General features: G+C 36.3%; 2 protein-coding genes across 2 annotated transcripts; one reads left to right on the forward strand and one right to left on the reverse strand.

The window, feature by feature from the left end:
• Positions 1 to 6,905: 6,905 nt before the first annotated feature.
• LOC137742448 (protein TRANSPORT INHIBITOR RESPONSE 1) lies at positions 6,906 to 10,663 on the forward strand. The gene is made up of 3 exons (XM_068482314.2): positions 6,906 to 7,630; positions 8,736 to 9,228; positions 9,376 to 10,663. The coding sequence occupies exons 1-3, from the start codon at positions 7,167 to 7,169 to the stop codon at positions 10,171 to 10,173; spliced, it is 1,755 nt and encodes a 584-aa protein (XP_068338415.2). The 5' UTR covers positions 6,906 to 7,166; the 3' UTR covers positions 10,174 to 10,663.
• Positions 10,664 to 19,182: 8,519 nt separating this feature from the next.
• Positions 19,183 to 20,484, reverse strand: LOC137743725 (uncharacterized). The gene is made up of 3 exons (XM_068483671.2): positions 20,179 to 20,484; positions 19,889 to 19,992; positions 19,183 to 19,742 (listed from the first exon to the last, which is right to left on the reverse strand). Exons 1-3 carry the CDS (start codon positions 20,348 to 20,350, stop codon positions 19,332 to 19,334), a joined length of 687 nt encoding a protein of 228 aa, XP_068339772.2. The 5' UTR covers positions 20,351 to 20,484; the 3' UTR covers positions 19,183 to 19,331.

The following is a 20,484-nucleotide window of genomic DNA, read 5'->3' on the forward strand; positions in this document are numbered from 1 at the left end:
ATCGTGAATTGAAAAGTGAGGACTTGGAGAGAATAGAAATTTGTCTGAGTTCAACTATTCACGTTCATTTTTTGAAAATATATTTTTGGTGTGAGGTGAAACCAGAATATCGGTGAGGAGCCAACTCCCAATTAACTCGAATGTGTTCTTCAATCTTGGGTATGAGCAAGACGAAAACTAATGATGTGAGCTTCTTCTTTTGCCTGGTTTGTAGATTTAGGATTTAATGGGCAGCAGATTTTGCATCTTCTTCTTCTTCTTTTTTTTCTTTTTTTTTTTTTTTTTTTTTTTTTGTAGAGAATCAATCTGCATATTTTATGCCAATATGTTGAAGGCTACAAGAACACAATCATCATTTGAAACTATTGGCATCCTTATTTTTGGACACATTTTAGCAGTCTTGATTTGTTCACATTAATTTAGAAGTTTTTCTGTTTTATTTGTTTGTATTATTTGATCCACAATATGGAGTACAACTTTTTAAAATTATGAAAAATGCACACATTCTCAGTTTCAAAAAAAAAAGAAAAAAGATATAAATAATGTGCGACTCATATAATTTGTAACTATTTATATATGTTAATGGACAAAAAGAAGTCAAAAATCATAATAATTTTAATACTCACTGATTTAGTGTGGGAGCCATACCCAAATTCGAAATGTGACAAAATCATAAAGTGAAGTAATCAAAGTAAAAGAACGCATGTGAGTGGATTAAACGTTTGTTACAAAGAAACAGTGTCAAATCATAAGCATGAATACAACATAAAATAACAACCACCACCCGCCATCTAAACGGAGAAATGGACACATCAACCTTTATTCTTTTTCAAACTGTAGTCAACAAAAGTTTGCTTCATTTTCTATTTGGTGGCCAATTGCTAGCCACCGCTCTAGCTAGATGCTTGATTTTTCAGCTACCGAAGGCACAATTAGGTGATCAATCATATAAGGCATACTGTTTAGACTTTTGGGTGGTAATTGCATGTACAAGTAATTGTACATGGAATATTAGAGAGAGAGAGAGAGAGAGAGAGAGAGAGAGGTGGCTTTTGCTTTAGCTAATTAAAAAGTACTCATCTTTAGTTACTAATTAATAAGAAATGCTAATACACAAAGGTGATTAATTAACAAATCGAACTTAGGGTTTCCATCAAGTGAAGGGTAATATATATGATATGAATCAGTATCAGTTGATGGGAACAAGATATCATTGAAATAATGGCACATGAAATGATGGCCTTGGGTAATATTATTGCCATTAATTCCCTAGTAGTGTTTCCTTAAATTTCATTAGGGATTGCTCTTGAGTCTTGACACATCTCATCATTTGCAAGTTAGTGTTTAATTACTTTTGCAAGTTGGTGTTACATTTTTCAAATCATATCCCAAAGTTGAAAGTGAAGCGTCAAAGTTTACGGTTAAGGGGCTTTTTTTTATTAATAAAAGTGAATGATCAGTGCGACCTTCAAATATCTCGGATTCCAAATATTGTGGATTGGAACATCAGAAAAATGTTGAAATATTGGATTATTGTTAGATTAATTTAATTGTTTTACCTAGGATTATACTATCTACACGTCTTTTTTTTTCATTTACACATACCTGGTTAATTCTTATCATTTAATCTCTTTAATTCATTTGATATGACGATCAAAAAATGATTTCTTGTGCTAAGTTAATTTTGCCAACGAGGGAAAGGAAAAAACAGTAGAAGAGGAGATAAAAATCTGTGACCCATGTGACAATAATAAAGTTGATAGTGAAAAAAAAAGAAAAAATGCGTAGCTATAGATAGGGACCTACACTTATACATGTAAGCTAAGGGCCTACATTTTTATATACCCCTTTTAGCATAAAGAACTTAATTGAAAATGCTCATAGTTCGGATATTGAAAACCCTACTCGACCCTACGTGCTACAAGAAAATATACAAGTTTCATATATATGAACCAAAACTATATGTACAATACTTTTTTGTCGCGAATATTTGAATAAGATGAACTGCTCAATGAAAATATTTGCTTAGAGCAACATAGTTAGGATCAATAGACCGATCAATTGAATATTTTACTAATTTAGGCGATCTTTCACTTGATCTTGGACAATCTAGCATGCATATTATCTATCAATTAACAATTTAAACTATACCGTAAAACTTGTTTGATTCACTTCAATAGTTTGATAACGTAATATGCTAGACTATCTGATGCAATAATAACCTTCTAAACCTATAATGTATAAACAAACGAATGACCCAACTTGTTGCAAGAAAATGCACAAGTTTCATATATGAACAACATCTATACATAATATACTTCTCGATCTTGAGTATCTAAATAGGACAAATTGCTATGTAAATATTTTTGTTTCACAGTAACACAATTAGAATTAATAGTTCGATGTGTATTATCTTTATGTGACAATTTTTCACCTAACTTTCGATAATTTAACGTGCATGTTATCTACCAACCAACATTTGAACTATGTCATTAACCTTGATTGATGCTCATTGACTAGGACAATTCAAAAATATAACATGTTAAGCTATCTAATAACAATGACTCATATGTAGCTTTATGTGCCGGCATGCATATTTTCGCTCGGCTGTCACAAATTTTGGTTTGCTCATACGAGTACTGCCACTGCCTCTGCATTAAATGTTCTTCTCTAATTAATCATCGACATCGGACTGCAACTTCATTTGTGGGTGTAAACAAAAAATAATGCATCGTAACCTTAGTAGGTAAAGATAATAAAAAATACAGAAAAATATTTATATTTTTAAAAGGATTAGATGATGTTTTTGCTACGACAATTTATTCTCTTAGAAGTTTGGAAGACTTACAGAAGTATTTCAGCATTTTCTTAATCACAATTGTGTGATTCACCAATGTTAGAATTTACACCTCAAATATGATGTATGGAATACGAGTCTGAATCTCGTTTCAAAATCACTAGATCACCTAATGGTGGTTCAGAAGAATATACCATCAACCATTGAGACCGAAACATTAAAACAAAGTCATAAGATTGGAATATTATAATTCTACATCTGCACCGAAGAAGGTGTAGAGTTGATCTTTCTTTTTATAAAAAAAAAAACAAATTCTATTATTTATATCTCTTAGAACTGGTTTATTTATTTATTTTTTGAGGAATCCTAGAATTGGTCTTAGAGAAACTATTTGAAACGAAATGGTGGAGGTTCAGTGGTTAAAGACGAATTTCAAGTCAGTACTTCACACGACACGTCTTAAACTCAACTTCCAGTATTGGTGAATTACATAATCGTTGTTAGAGGAAAGCTGAAATCCTTTTTGAAGTCTTCCTAGCTTTAAAAAAAATGCATACCGTGATGAATGCATCAGCTAAACTTTATTTATTTATTTATTTTCAAATATCAAATTTATGTAATATAATTTGAATAAAATATCAACATTAATATGATCGTGGAATAAGTGGGCAAAAATATATGCAGCTGAATACACTCGAGAAGAGGAGAGATTCTCGGAGAACCATGCGTGGGGTTAATAATTAATTCCTTTGATTTTATAACTAATTAATTATTTTTCACGATTTTTCACCAATGAAAATCAACTTTACGTGCAAGCCAGCTCACCATTAAACTATTGGATTAAAAAAATAATTAACTGATTATGACCTAAGTTTCTGAGCGAATTTTCAAAATATACATTTTTTCGAAACGCTTTTTTCCTTTTTTTAATAAGATAATTTTGAATAAACACGAGCTCGAACCAAGGGCTGAGATCTTCTCTTGGCAAGCACCAATTATGGGCCGTCGATTTTAAAGGAAATATTTTCACTTATCATTTTCAAGTGATGGTGATGCTCACTATCCTATTTATCTCAAGTGATAGTAATGCTCGCTAATCTATTTATCATCATTAGATAAATTGATATGTTAAGTAAACACACCAAAATCTCAAAATTTAAATTCATCCAATAATAATAAGTAAAATGATGAGCATTAGCACCGCTTGAAAAGATGATAATTTTTTGCACGATTTGTTAACTCAAGACAAAAATAACAAGTTTCGGATCGGCAATTAAAGAGTCGGATCGTTATTAAGTCACCGTTAATTGAATCAGATTGTTATCAGATCACTCGTTAACTAGTCCGTTCATTATTGAGGCACCTATTAACACTTTATAGCATATCGTTTGTAAGATCTAGACATTAGGTATAACAATTTCTTGTATGATTTGTTTGCATGGTACCAACAACACGACATGTTAACGAATCAAGTCATTATTTGGTCATTTGTTAAAAATCTATTAAGATAATAGATTTAACACAATATAATCTGATAAAATAACATGTTTAACATAAACACAATAAACACAATTCGTTTATCAGATTTTTACTAAGGCCAGTGAACTAAAATACACCCGATTTTAAGTCGACATTAAAAGGGACACGTCTCATTGAGTTCATGCCGAGGCAGTGGATCCAAATAATACCTTGTCCTTTTATATTGACAATAGTACCCCTCGTATACATGGGAACGAATGTAATTGGGTGGCATTCTAAAGCGGGCAATTTCGTACACTCAGAATTTAAATTTTTGTGAGAAGGCCCATGTAAAAGTACGTACGCGGCCCTGGGTGAACCTGTAGGGGTGCTCACCGTTTATGGGTAAAAAAGTAAATTAACTAAATGCTTTTATGGGTGAGTAATGTTACTCATTTATATAACTATATATTACCATCGGACAGTACACTGGGAAAAGGCCACATCGTACGGACTTGATTAAGATGCAACGTGCAGTTGTTTGTTGTACATTTGAACAAAATTTGAACAAAATTTGAACAAAATTTGAACAAATTTTCTGCCCATCATTGACCATTCTATTGGTTGGATAATAAGTAAAGGAAATTAATGAAAACTGTTTGAAAATTTTAAGTTTTAACGATAAGGATAAAATAAATGGTAAGTAAATAACACCATAATTGATTTTTTAATGTAAAAATATGATTTTTCGTTAAAATGAATATTACCGGGAGCTTTTCGATAAAGTTCACTAATAAGTAATGATACTATTAGCATTATTATTTTATATTTAGGTATTCTTAAAAGCAAATGAATTTTTGGTGTTTTACACTAATGAGGGATTCAAGATTCAAATTTTGAGGATCAGTGTTAAATATTTTAGATTTTTAGATATAAATAGAGCGCAAAAAATAGATTCAGTTATTCACCGAGACAGTTTTGTCAAGTACTTGGTGGGCTTGTTGTCGTCAGCCAAATTATATTGTGCATATGCCAATATCTTTCATATATTGGAGCAATCTGATGAGTCATCTATTTAGCGTTGTCGATGCAATTGTTGAGTATTATCGAGTATTGTCAATGCAATTGTCAAGATATGTTAGTAGAGATTACATCAAACACTTGTTCACACACAAAACAAGCTCTTACCAAACATTCAGAGTCCTCAGAAGACCTTCATACGTATATTTTTCAAACTCCAGGTGGTCCTGGGACCACCTTGGCCCCAATATACATCCGTCCATTTTCTACACCAGTACATGATTGATTACCAATTTACTTATATTATAACACATGAATTTATTTTACTTAATATATCAATCATCTTTTTCACTTCTATCATAACACGTAAATAAGTAATTCCATGTGATAATAGTATGACTATTAAACAGTTGACGGCGACGATGTATTTTTGAACTTCCAATAGCATGTCTCGTCTAATAATCTCCGGAAGAAAGAAAACCCAAATTTTGTCTCTTTTTTCAACTATAGTTGACATAAACAATCCAATTAAGAAATCAAAGTAGGTTAAGACGTGTACCAAAAATTGAAAAAATGGCTTATAACCCATCTAATCTTTGCATGCAAAACAAAGTTTGGTGCTATATGCTTCCATTAACACAACTCCATAGATTGGTTTTGTATGATGGTTCCTACCTCCCATTGAAGATTAATTTGGGTTGGTTTTAAATTATCTTAGTACTATTTAATTTGGTAGAGCGCTTGATTATCCAGCTAGACAACATGTTATGTTACAGAAAAAAAAAGAAAATCAACCCTATTTCATCTTGTCCTAGATAATTGGTTACGGTTTTACCTGATTGGTTAAGAGTGGTATTCATACTTGTACATTTTATGTTATAAGAGTTCGATTCCACCATTTCATTGCTCCTTGTATAAGAAAAAGAGATAATAGGAGCGAACCCTAGTATTGCATTCGAGACAAGTATGTATTACATAATATGTTGACAAACGTATTAGTTTTGTAGTTCTAAATAGTCATGCAACGACCAGTTACATTACAAATTAGTGGTGTTCTCCACTTAAAAGTTAGACGTAATGGGTAGATAACAAAGACTGATCTATTATATAATTCAACCCAATTCATTCCCTCGAATACCATTAGGCTTAAACATATTTGTACTACAATTCAATATCACATGATGTGACGCGTGATGAATTCAATAAACAACAAATGAAATAAAATCAGTTTGACAAAAAGTGAAACCGTTAATTAACGTAGGTTTCATACATTATTTGTTGCATTTTGAAAACTACATGAACACGTGTTCAATCAACAAATAAACGAGATAAAATTATTAATTAACGTGACGTTTATAAGATTTAAAGGAATTGTGCCCTATTTCCACAGATAATTTGTACTCCAAAATCTTCGTTTGCCTTAAGACACCCCCCGGGCTCCACTCCCTTTGCGTACACCCGTTTTCTGCGGCTGCACTTGGTCGCCCAGCGGATAAGACCACCCCACTGCCACCGCGCAATCCAACGGCTCTCAACTCCCACCCCACAGGTATTGTCATCTCAACCGTTAACTAGCATCAGTCGCACAGAACCCCACCACTATATTTAACCCCGGTTAAAATCTAACCTCACTCCAGCTCAACATAAAATCCTTATCCTCTTTCTCTTTCTCTCTCTCACTTCTCTTTCTCTATACTTTCTCTCTCCTCTGCAACTCTGCAACGAATAAGCTTGTTAATGGAGTCTCAGATCTAATCTAAACGACGCAGTTTCACTCCCCCTGCTTCGTCTCTCCTTCTCTGTTTCGCTGTTTCTCCAGCTGCTTCGAATCCAGAGAAGTCGGAAGAGCGACGTCGTTTTAGTGCTCTTGGACCAGATTGAGCTGCGGGAAATGCCGAAAATGGCGAACTCGTTTCCCGAGGAGGTGCTGGAGCACGTGTTCTCATTCATACAGACGGACCAGGACCGGAACTCGATCTCGACGGTGTGCAAGTCGTGGTACGAGATCGAACGGTGGTGCAGGCGGCGGATTTTCATCGGGAACTGCTACGCTGTCAGCCCTAGGATGGTGATCAGGCGGTTCCCGGACATTAGATCCATCGAGCTCAAGGGAAAGCCTCACTTCGCCGACTTCAATCTGGTCCCCGACGGCTGGGGTGGGTACGTGTACCCCTGGATCGCCGCCATGGCCAGCGCCTACCCTTGGCTCGAAGAGATCAAGCTCAAGAGGATGGTCGTCACCGACGAGACCTTGGAGCTGATTGCCAAGTCCTTCAAGAATTTCAAGCTCCTCGTGCTTTCGTCCTGTGAGGGGTTCAGTACTGACGGGCTCGCCGCCATTGCTGCCAATTGCAGGTTTCTCGCTTTGCTTCTGTATCTTTGCTTTGCAGTGTGTTTGGGAAATGAAAGCTTGAGCTTTGCTTGTTCTGTGTTACTTTAGCTGTAAATTTCGGGTTCGATTAGTTTCTATGTTACTTTGTTTATTTGAACAATTTGTGGGTTCCTTTTGGTTGCTGAGGATGATTTAAGAGTTCGAAAGCATTAAAGTTTGAATCTTTCGAGTTTTGTTGAGTGAGATTTCTTCACTCTACTCTTACAGCACGAGCACATGAACTGGGATTGCTCGAATAGTAGAACACCCATGATTTAAAAATGCTCAATTTCTTGCCCTCGATTTTGTATTTGAACATGTTTGCTCTGTGAGGAGTGTTAAGTCTGTAAATGTGTGTAAAGAGATCTGATTTGGTGGGTTTTGAGCTGCACATTGTTGCCTTTATTGGTGGTTTGCAGGATTTGATTTCCCAGTTTTGGGTAGTCCCAGTTGGTTACCATACTTGGATCCGAATTATTTATTTTCTGCTTTTGTTCTGATAGATCTGAGTGGGGACTTCTTGTTATGTGAATGGTTAATTTGCAAAATCTAGTCAAGATCAATTGGGTTACTTTTTACTTTCTTGTTATCTGGGCTACTTTGTTTGATATGGAGTACCGTGGATGTGAGGTTGTTTTCAAAATTTTGGATGTTGTGTGGATTACTTTTGTTTTCTTACCACTAGATTCTATTTTTCTTTGCTACTCGAAGATTCTTTTGATCTAGTTTCTCATTTTTTTTGCTTTTGCTTTTGGGAGATTACTCGTAGCAGTGATGTTTTTTACTTGTAAGAATGCTGGGTTTGGAAAGAAGTGTGAACTTTTGTGTGGTGGTGATGGTTCAGTGAAAAATAGAAAACTTACTTTTTTTGTAAACTTTAGTTTGTGGAAAAGTTGAACAAATTTAGAAGTCTAGTTGCCGTCATTTGATGAGTTGCTAATTATTATCGGTAATCTAGTTTTTGTAGGTAGTCTTGTTTTGTTCTATTCAATTGCTTAATTTAGTAAATTTTTCTTCATTTTTTTTTTTGGCTTAAATTGTGAGTTATACCTTGTCTTATGGATGCACTCTTTCGCTTTGCTGATGCAGGAATCTGCAGGAGCTGGACTTGCATGAGAGTGATGTGGAGGACCTGAGTGGGCATTGGCTCAGCCATTTTCCTGATACGTACACATCACTTGTTTCCCTCAACATTGCATGTCTAGGGTCCGAGTTGAGTTTCTCTGCCCTGGAGCGCCTGGTGGGTAGGTGTCCCAACCTGAGGAGTCTCCGGCTCAATCGTTCTGTGCCTCTTGACAGGCTAGCCAATCTACTTCGCCAGGCACCTAGGCTGACTGAGTTAGGCACAGGGGCGTACTCGGCTGAGTTGCGGCCTGATATCTTCACAATCCTATCAGCTGCCTTCTCAAGATGCAAGGAACTCAAGAGCGTATCTGGATTTTGGGATGTGGTACCACCGTATCTTACGGCTATTTATTCTATCTGCCCTGGGCTAACATCACTAAATTTGAGTTATTCCAATATTCAAAGCCCGGATCTTGTAAAGCTTGTTAGCGAATGCCCGAATCTGCAGCGCCTCTGGGTATGTCCTTTTTATGTAATGTTTTCAGTCTCCTGTCAGTTTAATTAAATTTTAATTTTTCTTAGGGTTAAAGTGTTGGATGCTTACAGAAGCAAATATGTTCTAATTGTAATTCGGATTTGTAGCTAATTAAGGACATGACTACAGGTATTGGATTACATTGAAGACGTTGGCCTTAATGCCCTGGCGGAATCTTGCAAGGATCTACGAGAGTTAAGGGTGTTCCCTTCAGATCCATTTGTGGTGGAACCAAATGTTTCCTTGACAGAGCAGGGCCTCGTATCTGTCTCTGAGGGCTGTCCAAAGCTCCGCTCAGTTCTGTACTTCTGCCGGCAAATGTCCAATGATGCATTAATCACCATTGCTAGGAATCAGCCGAACTTTACATGTTTTCGTCTTTGTATAATTGAGCCCAAAATTCCTGACTACCTGACCCTTCAGCCTCTTGATGTGGGTTTTGGGGCCATTGTTGAGAACTGCAAGAATCTCCGGCGATTGTCCATCTCTGGTCTACTAACTGATCGAGTGTTTGATTATATCGGAACCTATGGTAAAAATTTGGAGATGCTGTCTGTAGCCTTTGCCGGAGATAGTGACTTGGGGCTTCATCATATATTGTCTGGGTGTGATAATCTTCGTAAGCTGGAGATCAGGGACTGTCCGTTTGGTGACAAGGCTCTTTTGGCCAATGCTGCAAAGCTGGAGACAATGCGATCCCTTTGGATGTCTTCTTGCTCAGTGAGTTATGGAGCATGTAAGCTGCTAGGCCAGAAGTTACCAAGGCTTAATGTGGAAGTCATTGATGAGAGGGGACACCCAGAATCCAGGCCGGAGAACTCTCCCGTTGAGAAGCTCTACATCTATAGGTCGGTTGCAGGGCCTAGGTTTGACATGCCTGGCTTTGTATGGACCATGGATAAAAATTCGACGTTGAGGATTACTTGAATGTTGAAATAGACGAATCCCCACGATTCAAACCTTTTGGATGTACTGGATGGACGGCGGCAGGTACACGCTTAATATATGGTACTTAAATTGTTTCGCATTTAATTTCATTGGTGCGGTAGCTTAATATAGATGCAGCTCTGATTGGAGCGTTAGGCGGCGGGGGTAGGGAGGAGAGGTATACAGAGGCTCGAGAGCTCGATCGCCATCATTTTACCATTGGCTGAGCTATGGGATACCAGTTAGCGATTAATAAAGATTCAAAACTCGAAACTCCTGTTGTTGTAATGTATTGAACTGAACAGAGATGCATTTTTTTCTTCGATTCAGCGTAGCCACCATTTGTATGCTAGCAGATGCAGACTTGTGCTTATGTTTTTATGCATTTTGTTATGTGGCTCTTTATTTTTCAACAGGAAGTAATTGCCATGCGGACCCAAATGTATCAATATTAGCCTTCTCAGCAAATAAAGCTTCATATTTTTGCGCATTACCTTTTTTTCATCCGTTGTACTGTTTGTAATGTTGATGCGTCTTTGTTTCTTTCTTGGAGCTTATCTTGATGGGAGAAATTAATTTCGGGAGCGATCTCTCGTCAATTGAGATAATGTTACAGTAGCATTTTGAATTTAGGTTAGTTTGGTAGCAACGCTTTCATCACGTCGTTCATAGGGAACGTTTCAAGAAAGTATAAACCTATTTTGATCGCATTCGACTCCATGCAAACACTACTCAACGTTAGAGTTGCCCCAAGTATGTGCTCTTAACGTTGCCCCAAGTATGTGCTCTTACAAAGGTTTATTTAGTCACTGTAATGTTATCTCAAATGGATTGTTAAGTGATGTCTCTGGTGTAAGTGTAAACTTGGAAGAGTGTTCAAACAAGAAATGTTGTGACGGTATGTCAAACCAATCGACAAAGTGAAAACCCTAATGTTGGTAACCTTCTCGTGTAAATGGAAAAATTAGAAGAAAGGGAGTTGGGTAAGAAAAAGCAAGCTCCTTTGATAAATGGTCTCTTCAACCTGCTCTCGCAGATCGTCTGCCCTCTGTTTGGGAGTCATTTTCATTTCTTTCTATTTTGTACGATCATGGTTAAATCACATTAATATTTTATATTGATTTTTTTAATAAAGATAATAAGACAAAAAATAATAGAAATATAAATGTTGACGTGCTTAACCGTAACCGCACAAATAAGAAGAAATTGAAATGACATCCAAACAGGAGAGCATGCAATATGTCTCCTATCTTATCGGGTAAGGAGGAGAGAGAGAGAGAGAGGGGAGAGAGAGGGACTTGACTGTAGAGCCACGTGATAGATTCGGTGACATTGGATGGCGTCCACAACTTTTTGCTTCATTCACGCGCTCTCTCTCACCTCCCTTTCCTTTGAACATCAGAATCTCAGATAGCCCTCCCCGAGTTCCCTCCCTCCCGCCTGGCCACACTAATTAATATCAATTACTTAAAAAATAATTAATTATGATTTGAACTTATGAACAATCACTTCAATTAAAATTGATCTTCTAAATTATTTTTTTTGGTAAATTAACTTTTTGAATTATTTAAATCAGTCAATTAACTCATTGTTGTTAGATTGCAGAATCAATTTCATTTTATAATCAATTGTTACTTGTTAGCTATAACTATTAATAAAATTTTGACACAAATTCAAAAACATATAGAATGATGAGAAAATATAAAAAAAACCAAACGTTTACCTAATAGATCATCTTACATTGTCATTACACATTATTTTGTTTTCAAATATCATAAGTTCATTGGTGGTTATAGTTGACAAGTAAGAATTGATGAAGGAAACACTAATTTTCCTTTGAATTTGACGAAATAGTGGATGGAATCTACCGACAAGGGGTTAATTAACTGATTTACATAGTTCAGGGGGTTAATTTGCCAAAAAAATAGTTCAAGGGGCCAAATGATAGTTTATCCTAAAAAAACAAAAAAAAAATTCCAAATATAATATATTAATATGATAATATAACAAGAGAGAGAGAGGGAGAGAGAGAGAGACCACATGTATAATACAGAGCTGCAATTGTCTCCGAATCTTTGTGTTTAGAACATCTGGATTAAAAAATTTGGGCTATTTAAAGACTTCATTTTCTACGAAGTAGACTAATGGGATGAGCTAAGGAAAATGCAAGGTTTAAATTGAGCCATCCAAATTTCAGAATCTGCATGTCCAAACACAGAAATCTGGAGAGGTTCCTTACCTCATAATACACAGTAGAGATAATAAGGTCATATAGATTGAAAACAACATAACACAGACACCCTCAACCCCACCACATACTGAAGACTGACCTAAAGTTTTAAAAGAACAAAACGAAGCCAGAACACAAAACAAAAGAATAAAAACAATAAGGTCAAAGTTTGATTTTGGTATGTATAATTTGGAAGAAGTTTCACGATAGCGTTTGTGGTTTAAATTGTCGGAATCTAAGTTCTTAATCGGCACATTATTTTACTGTGCGGTCCTCACTTAGCAAAGTGACAAATTATGACCATAGAAGAGAGATTTGGAGTGGTGTAGTTGTGGGCAATATGCTTACAAAGTGGGGTTCTTTGACCCTGTTTTATTTCATAGTTTAATTTGATGCTTAGTTTACCTGCGGATTCTCTCGTGTATATTTGACGTTGAGTTATGGTGAATTTCTATGTATAGGTTGTTTCGCTAGATGTTTTGACGTCAATAAGGAGTTCTGAGTGTATTCTCGAGATCGGGACATAATAATTTTAGTGAAGTTGACAAATTGTTACAGTTTATGGATCATTTGTCTTTGTCAAAATTTTATTATCAAAATTACTTAGATTAACATGCGCGTGAGATTGGTTGCTTAGTCCTTTTAGAAGTTTACAAATTTCACTTACATACCTCTCAATTCATATTTCTTATGAAAATTGACTAACTCAAGTCATTATCGTTGAATTACACGATTTATAAACAATAAAAATTTAAGTCGCTACCACAATGACTAAAGTGAAACTTCATAGAACAAAATCATATTTTGTCAAAAAAAAAAAAAAAAAGTAAAAAAAAAAGAAGTTAGGCGAACGACTGAGATCATGAGATGATAGTTGAGATTCCTGCTGGATTTTTGTGTCTTGAGTCGACGAATTCGAAAATTCGGATCGTTCAAGAGAAATCTAGGCCGTTTAAGGGCTTAGTTTCTATGAAGTGGCCCAAGTGGCACAGTGAAATGTGCTGATATAGACCGCATAATTTAAATTGAGTAGTCTAATTTTTAAAATCCGACAGTTCTTAACACAAAAATCTGAAAATAACCTCATTTCTTGAGATGAGTGAGTGAATGTGGGGCAATCAAAGTTTTGGCAGGCATTTTTATTGGATGATGATGGCCACACGTTTGAGGGTATTGATTGAAGATCATCATTTTTATTCCCCTCCTTTTTTTTTTTTTTTACCACAATTCTTTTGGTGATTTCGTCACACTCTGACCTTATGATTATACTGTTTCACCCCCAACCAACCCTACCTGTCATGATATTATCCATCGAAGTAAGCGTTGGTTGTATCATGATGTAAAGTGGTAAAATGCCCTCAGTTAAAGTTGCAATGCTTCAGGCTTTCAGTATGTGGCTTGGCCCCATTGATTTTAAAGTTTGTACCCAAATTATTTACTGCACCTGTAATCTACAGCTCAGATCCTTTGCTGCCCAAAACATAAATCAAGTGAGTGACGGTTTCCCACAAAAAAAAGAAAAAAAAAGAAAAAAAGAAAAAGAAAAAATAATAATCAAGTGAGCGTCGTGGAAAGGTTAAAAAAAAAGGGGGATGAAAGTGAATATTATGGAATCTAAGTATGGTAAAATTTCAGATTCCAATCATGTCACATCTGGGTAAAACAGTCCAGGTATTGGCCCGCTGGATTCTAGTCGGCCCATTTTACTTGGCAACAAGAATTCATAGCGGTATTCATTTTCATTTGTAAGTAAGAAATTTTAAGTTTGATTCTCACGAAAGGCAAATTTAAACCACTTTATTATGGTTAGCTCAGTGTGAAGGTTAGCTTACTTCTCCACTCCCTTAGACCAAACTCAACCTTAGACTAAATGCTATTTTTTAGGTTTTATTCCCCCCTCCACAAACTCAACCCAATCTAACCCATGCTAAATTTATGGGCTAAACGCTAAAACCCTAACAAAAGCCAAATTCCCCTAGGATTTAGCCCAGAAAATGGTGTGGGCACTACCAGCGGGACCTCACCCACATAGACATGTCTCTCAAGATTTATTGAATCCAACAGTTAAGATCGAATATAATCAAATCTAATGGTAAAAAAAAAAATCTAATGACCCAAATTTAAATTCAACGGATAAAATAATTAAAAAAATTATTTAACTCAAAATTCACCCAATTTTAGTGATTTTTCAATATTGATCGGAATTTAAATATTTTTAGGTTAAAATGTTCATAAAATTAAATTATGATAGTGTACATAATTTATGCTAAATGTGTGGGCTAAAAGCTAAAAGCCAAACAAAAGCCAAATTTCCTCCAGGATTTAGCCCAGAAAATGGTGTGGGCACCACTATTGGGACCCCACCCACATGGGCATGTCTCCCACAATTTATTGAATCTAAAGGCTGAGATCGAATATAATCAAATCTAACGGTAAGAAAAATATCTAACGGCCCAAATTTAAATCTAACGGTTAAACTAATTAAAAAAATTATTTAACTCAAAATTCACCCAAATTTAATGACTTTTCAATATTTATCGGAATTTAAATATTTTTAGGTTAAAATGTTCATAAAATTAAATTATGATAGTGTACATAAATTTTTTTTTAAATTACTTTAAAAGAAAAAATTAGTCTAAATTTATTCTTTAATAATCTCAGGCTAAAAAATTTAGGCCATAAGAGTTGGAGCAGAAAAGCTATTTCTGGGCTAAAATTTTTAGATTTTAGCGGTTGGAGATGATCTTAGTGTAGATACTATTGTTTGTTAAAAAAAATAAAAAATTAAAATTTCAGATTCGGATCAGGTCACTTCGGGGTAAAATAGTTTGGGTTTTGGCCTCGTTGGTTCTAGCAGGCCCATTTCATCGGCCGAACGATAATCCCTAGCTCCATTTCTCTTTATCAGTCTCCCAACTGAAAGCCTTTTCTTTTTCTCTTCCAATAAAAGCGACATTTTACCTTTTGGTACGAGCGGTATTATACTTTAACTAATATAAATTGCAGGAATGAGGTTTCAAAATCGGGTGTACAAGGGTAGTACATATGATCTAGCCAATATGGCTACATTCGCGTCTACATCGATATTCTATTTTAAACTAATCAAGTTGGGAGAGACGATGATCCGTACTCAAGCGCATAGGAGGAAGCATACCCACTCTAGCCAGTACGTCTCTACGCCAACGTCTGCGTCTCCCAACTCATCACTTTGTAAAGGAAAACGTAATGAAGATTAAGGTATGGGTTTCGAATTGATTGCTCTAAACTTGGACGTTGTAGTATAGCCCAAAAGCTTTGAACTCTCAAGCAAAACGTTAAACGGGTTACCAGCTTCATTTGTGTACCCTGTTTAGAACGTATTTAGATTAGAAAATCATGCTTAAACTTTCTTGTTGCGCAAGATATATGAGGATTGTTCTTGGGTAATTTAGTTATATTATTCCTGGAAATTTCAGAAACTCAAAATTTGTGGATGCAGTCTCATCAGTTTCCAGTTTCTACTTGGGTTTTTTTTGTTGGTAGGATTAGGATGAGTCTTTGTATGGTGAAAATGACACGAAAACATGTTCAATAAAATTTGAAAATTGATCAAATATTGTGAATTAACATAAGTTCACGGCTTTGAAAATGGGTTTTATATTAATTTAGTAAAAATTGAAAATTGATCAAATATCATGAGTTCACATAAGTTCATGGCTTTGTTAAAAATCTCGCGTATAATTCATCACGTAGAGGTGAATGAAGGAAAATGTTATATGTTATATCAAACCTATAGGCTTGCTATGATCTTGGCCGTCCGTTTACAAACATTAAAACTAAGAAACGAAGCTATCAAAATGGATCAAACAGTTTTTTCTTCGTGGACATGGCTGCAAAGCTGATATAAAAGTATCAATCCATGCAAAACTAACGACAAAATTCATCACCAAAACGATCTCCCTCTAACTATTTCTTGTAATTTATTATCCGACACTACCAACTTTTACCAACTTTAAGCTTCATTTCTCAGCCTCATCCGTTCTGAATCTTCATAAACCTGCAGAAAAGTCATCATACAGTTCTAGTTCCGGCCGATCCCTATTCCCACTGTTTGCTGCTCTGTCACCGTTGGCTCCGCCGTTTCCATCTAACTTCCCAGCATTCTTGCCGTTGGAGTTCCCAGTACCGTTCTTGCCATTGGATTTGCTGTGTGATGTTTCGTTGCCGTAGGACTTCCCAGAGTTGCCCTTCCCGTTGCCATTGGCTTCGCCGTTTCCCTCATCCGACGGTGCTGAAGGATAGGGATAAGGAGGAGGACACCCCTTTAAGATGGAGTGTTTTACAAGATGCTCTACCACCTCTATGAGGATAGAGGTGTTTAATCTTATGTGAGTTTTTTCTAGATTCCACAAGCAAATATTCAAGGCGGTCATCCACCTTGAAAGAGTAGGTATCACCCTTCAAAATGCCCTTCAGAGCTTCATTTACCCTACCTTGAAATAGCTTCATTCACCTCACAAGTAGATATGGTCAATACTTTTGGCCATATCATTAGCTTCTTTCACCTTGAAAGAGCTTCATTCGCCCCCACAAGCTCTTTCAAGGTGGGGTGAATGAAGCTCTGAAGGGCATTCTAAAGGGTGATACCTGCTCTTTCAAGGTGGATGACCCCCTTGAATATCTTCTTGTGGAATCTAGAAAAAACTCACTTAAGATTAAATACCTTATAGAGGTGGTAGAGCATCTTGTAAAACACTCACTCCCAAAGGGGTGTCCTCTTCCTCCTCCTCCCCGTTCTCCAGCACCGTCGAAGGAGGGAAACGGCGGAGCCAATGGCGACGGCAAGAACGGTGGGAAGTTGAAGGGAAATGGTGGAGCCAATGGCGACGGGAAGGGCAACTTTGGGAAGTCCAATGGCGACGGAGCATCACACAACAAGTTCAATAACAAGAATGGTATTGGGAACTCTAGCAGCAAAAACGGTGGGAAGTCGGATGGAAACAGCGGAGCCAACGGTGACGGAGTAGCAAATAGTGGGAATGCGGATTTGTCGGAACCGAAACTGTACGATGACTTTTCTGCAGGTTTTTGAAGATTCAAAAGGGAGAAGACTAAGGAAGCTTAAAGTTGGTTTCTTATAATAAATTACAAGAAATAGTTAGAGTGAGAACGTTTTGGTGATGAATTTTGTCATTAGGTTTTGCGTGGATTGATACTTCTATATCAGCTTTGCAGCCATGTTTATGAAGAAAAGGTTGTTTAATCCATTTTGATAGCTTCGTTTCTTTAATGTTTGGAATGCGAAAAGGATTCAAAGTTGGAATTCATTGCAAACTTGAATTGACGGAGATTGAATTGAAAGAGATATTAGAGAGGGCAAAGATGAAGGTGTGTGAATTATAACCTAATATCCACCCTATTTATGGACATTTGAAGCTGAAGGTAAGAAGTGTCACACATATAAGAATCCTATCTAAAATTCGCACAACCAATTACATCTCGACATGTGGCACTTGAAATTCTATCTGAAAAATTATTAAGATATTGACAAGAAATCTGGAGAGTTACTCACATATCGACACGTGACACTTGAAATCCTATCTGAAAAATTATTGAGATTACATATCGATAAGAAATTTGGAGAGTTACTCACATATCGACACGTGGTGCTTGAAATCCTATCAAAAAAATTATTGAGAATACATATCGACAAGAAATCTGAAGAGTTACTCACTTTAGCGACACGTGTCACTCGAAATCCTATATGAAAAATTATTGAGATTACATCTTGAAAAATTATTGAGGCAGTTTAATTTAAGTAACCATATTAATTCAACTAAAATAATGAATTATGTTTGGGCTATGGCCGTTTGGCCCCCTTGGTTGGAGATGATTTTTTGTCACAGGGCTATGTTTGTCCTATGACCCTTTCGCCCTCTCGGTTGGAGATGGTAAAAAATATGACATGACACTGTTCATTAAAATATTAATTTCTTGGAGGACTATAGGGCTAAAGGGAGCCCTCTGGCTTTCCTTCGGTTGAAGATGGCCTAAACAGACGACCAAGATTATAGCAAGCCTATAGGTTTGGTATAACATATAGCATTTTCCTTCATTCACCTGTATGCGATGAATTATAAGCAAGATTTTTAACAAAGCCGTGAACTTCTGTTAACACATGATATTTGATCAATTTTCAATTTTTACTAAATTATTATAAAACCTATTTTCAAAGCCGTGAACTTATGTTAATTCACAACATTTAATCAATTTTCAAATTTTATTGAACATATTTTCGTGTCATTTTGACCATACAAAGACTCATCCTAATCCTACCAACAAAAAAACCCAAGTAGAACTGGAAACTGATGGGACTGCATCCACAAATTTTGAGTTTCTGAAATTTCCAGGAATTCAACTTTGGAGAGCATGTTTTGTATGGATATCGAGGAAATTCAACTTTGGCAAAACACAATGGAGGGAAGCTTTGGCATTGCAAGTTTGCAAACCAGCAGCGAGCCTCCGAAACGAACAACTTCTCTCATACAGTACTCATGTTCATCTGCAAACCACCTCCGAAGCGCTCTCTAATTGCTGCGCATCACATTCACTGAAATCTTCTCAATCGAACATTGTGGCACAGGCTCGGTTCATTTCCGAGTGCTTGTGTGTGTGATAAGATGATGGAAATGGTGTTCTGCTCGGCATATGGTTGGTTCAGTCGTAACATATCATGTAAGCGGGTTTTATTCTGGTTGTAAGCTAGATGAGTTTTTAATACTGAGTAAATAAACAATACATAAGCGTCTAAACGTTCATAGAAAATGATGAAAAAAACTGTCACAACAACAATATGTAGAGAACCGATTCACTACCCTCACGGTATCAAAACTGTTTTTACAATGCTCGAGTAGTAATTCAATCAGCAACATTACAAAACTTACGCAAACTATGCTTGCTTCGAAGAACCTTGAATAGTCTCCAAAAGATGCTGAATTCTGTACTTCATAACAGGCTGACCTTTATGCGTTTTCTTAAGCATCTTCTCCCTAGCAGACTTCCTTCGTGCTTCCGCCTTTTCTCGTTCTTCCTTCTTTGCCTGAATAATCGCCTCCCTCTCCATTCTCTCCTTCTGTTCATCTTCATGTTTCATCTCATACATTTTCATTATACTACGAGCACCGTACTTCTTTTTCTTCTTGTCATTCTTGCTCATCTTACTACCACCTCCAGTTTCATTCTCCTTTTCACTACTATCTCCAGCTCCATTCTCCATTTTACTACCACATTCAGTCTGATTCTCCTTACTAACATATCCCGTTTCGCTCTCCTTTTTACCATCTTTGGTTTCCATCTCCTCCTGTACACCGAAACAATACACAACTTGAGACTTCAATCTCCAAATAATGTTTTCACAACAAGACTTCAATTGGGTTTTCTTAACACACAATCCTTGTCCCTAATTTCAAATAAAATCCAACAAAACATAAGCCAAAGAAATCACACCTCGAAGCGGCTTATCGCCAACGGAGGATTGCTCTGCTGTTGTTTCAGTGACTTCTTATACTTGTTCACATATTTGGAATTCTTGTAGAACTCCTTCTGCTTCTCTGATACAATAAACAGAACCAACCAAATTCATTAAAATCACAATAAATCATACCCAACAAGCAAAAAATAAATAAAAATTAAAAGAAGATAATATAAACAGAAAAATTATTGAATAGAAACAAATAAAAATTGAAGAAAAATAAAAACAAATCGAAATGAAATCAAAAGAGAGGGGTTTTTCATACTAATCAAAGCTGGGTTGAAGTAGCTGCTGTTCGATTTAGCATTCGCAAAGGCCTCGAGCGAAAGGCCTTGACCGCCCATCCTCCTCATGTTCTTCTTCTTCTTCATGCTATTCGATCTCGAGCCGCTGAATTTCTCTCCGTTTCCTTCATGTTTTGGGTGTTGATTCTTCATTGTTGAGCGGAATTTGGGAAGTATTGACAAATTGGGGAGGAAAGAGGACGAATTGGAAACCCTAATTTGCGGATTAGGGGTTAGTAAAGTGTGAGCTAGTGCAAGTGCAAAGGAGAGACTTGCAGAGGATTTGC

The sequence above is a fragment of the Pyrus communis genome, chromosome 11 (assembly GCF_041283825.1).
Source record: "Pyrus communis isolate YQ-2024b chromosome 11, ASM4128382v1, whole genome shotgun sequence".
Taxonomy (NCBI): domain Eukaryota; kingdom Viridiplantae; phylum Streptophyta; class Magnoliopsida; order Rosales; family Rosaceae; genus Pyrus; species Pyrus communis.

Excerpts from the sequence above, each read along its gene's own strand:
- LOC137742448 (XM_068482314.2), top strand. The coding sequence starts at position 7,167 with ATGCCGAAAATGGCGAACTCGTTTCCCGAGGAGGTGCTGGAGCACGTG. Across the intron at positions 7,631-8,735 it reads GCCATTGCTGCCAATTGCAG|GAATCTGCAGGAGCTGGACT; the intron begins GTTTCTCGCTTT and ends TTGCTGATGCAG. Across the intron at positions 9,229-9,375 it reads CGAATCTGCAGCGCCTCTGG|GTATTGGATTACATTGAAGA; the intron begins GTATGTCCTTTT and ends ACATGACTACAG.
- LOC137743725 (XM_068483671.2), bottom strand. The coding sequence starts at position 20,350 with ATGAAGAATCAACACCCAAAACATGAAGGAAACGGAGAGAAATTCAGC. Across the intron at positions 19,993-20,178 it reads CTTCAACCCAGCTTTGATTA|AGAAGCAGAAGGAGTTCTAC; the intron begins GTATGAAAAACC and ends TTATTGTATCAG. Across the intron at positions 19,743-19,888 it reads TGGCGATAAGCCGCTTCGAG|GAGGAGATGGAAACCAAAGA; the intron begins GTGTGATTTCTT and ends TTCGGTGTACAG.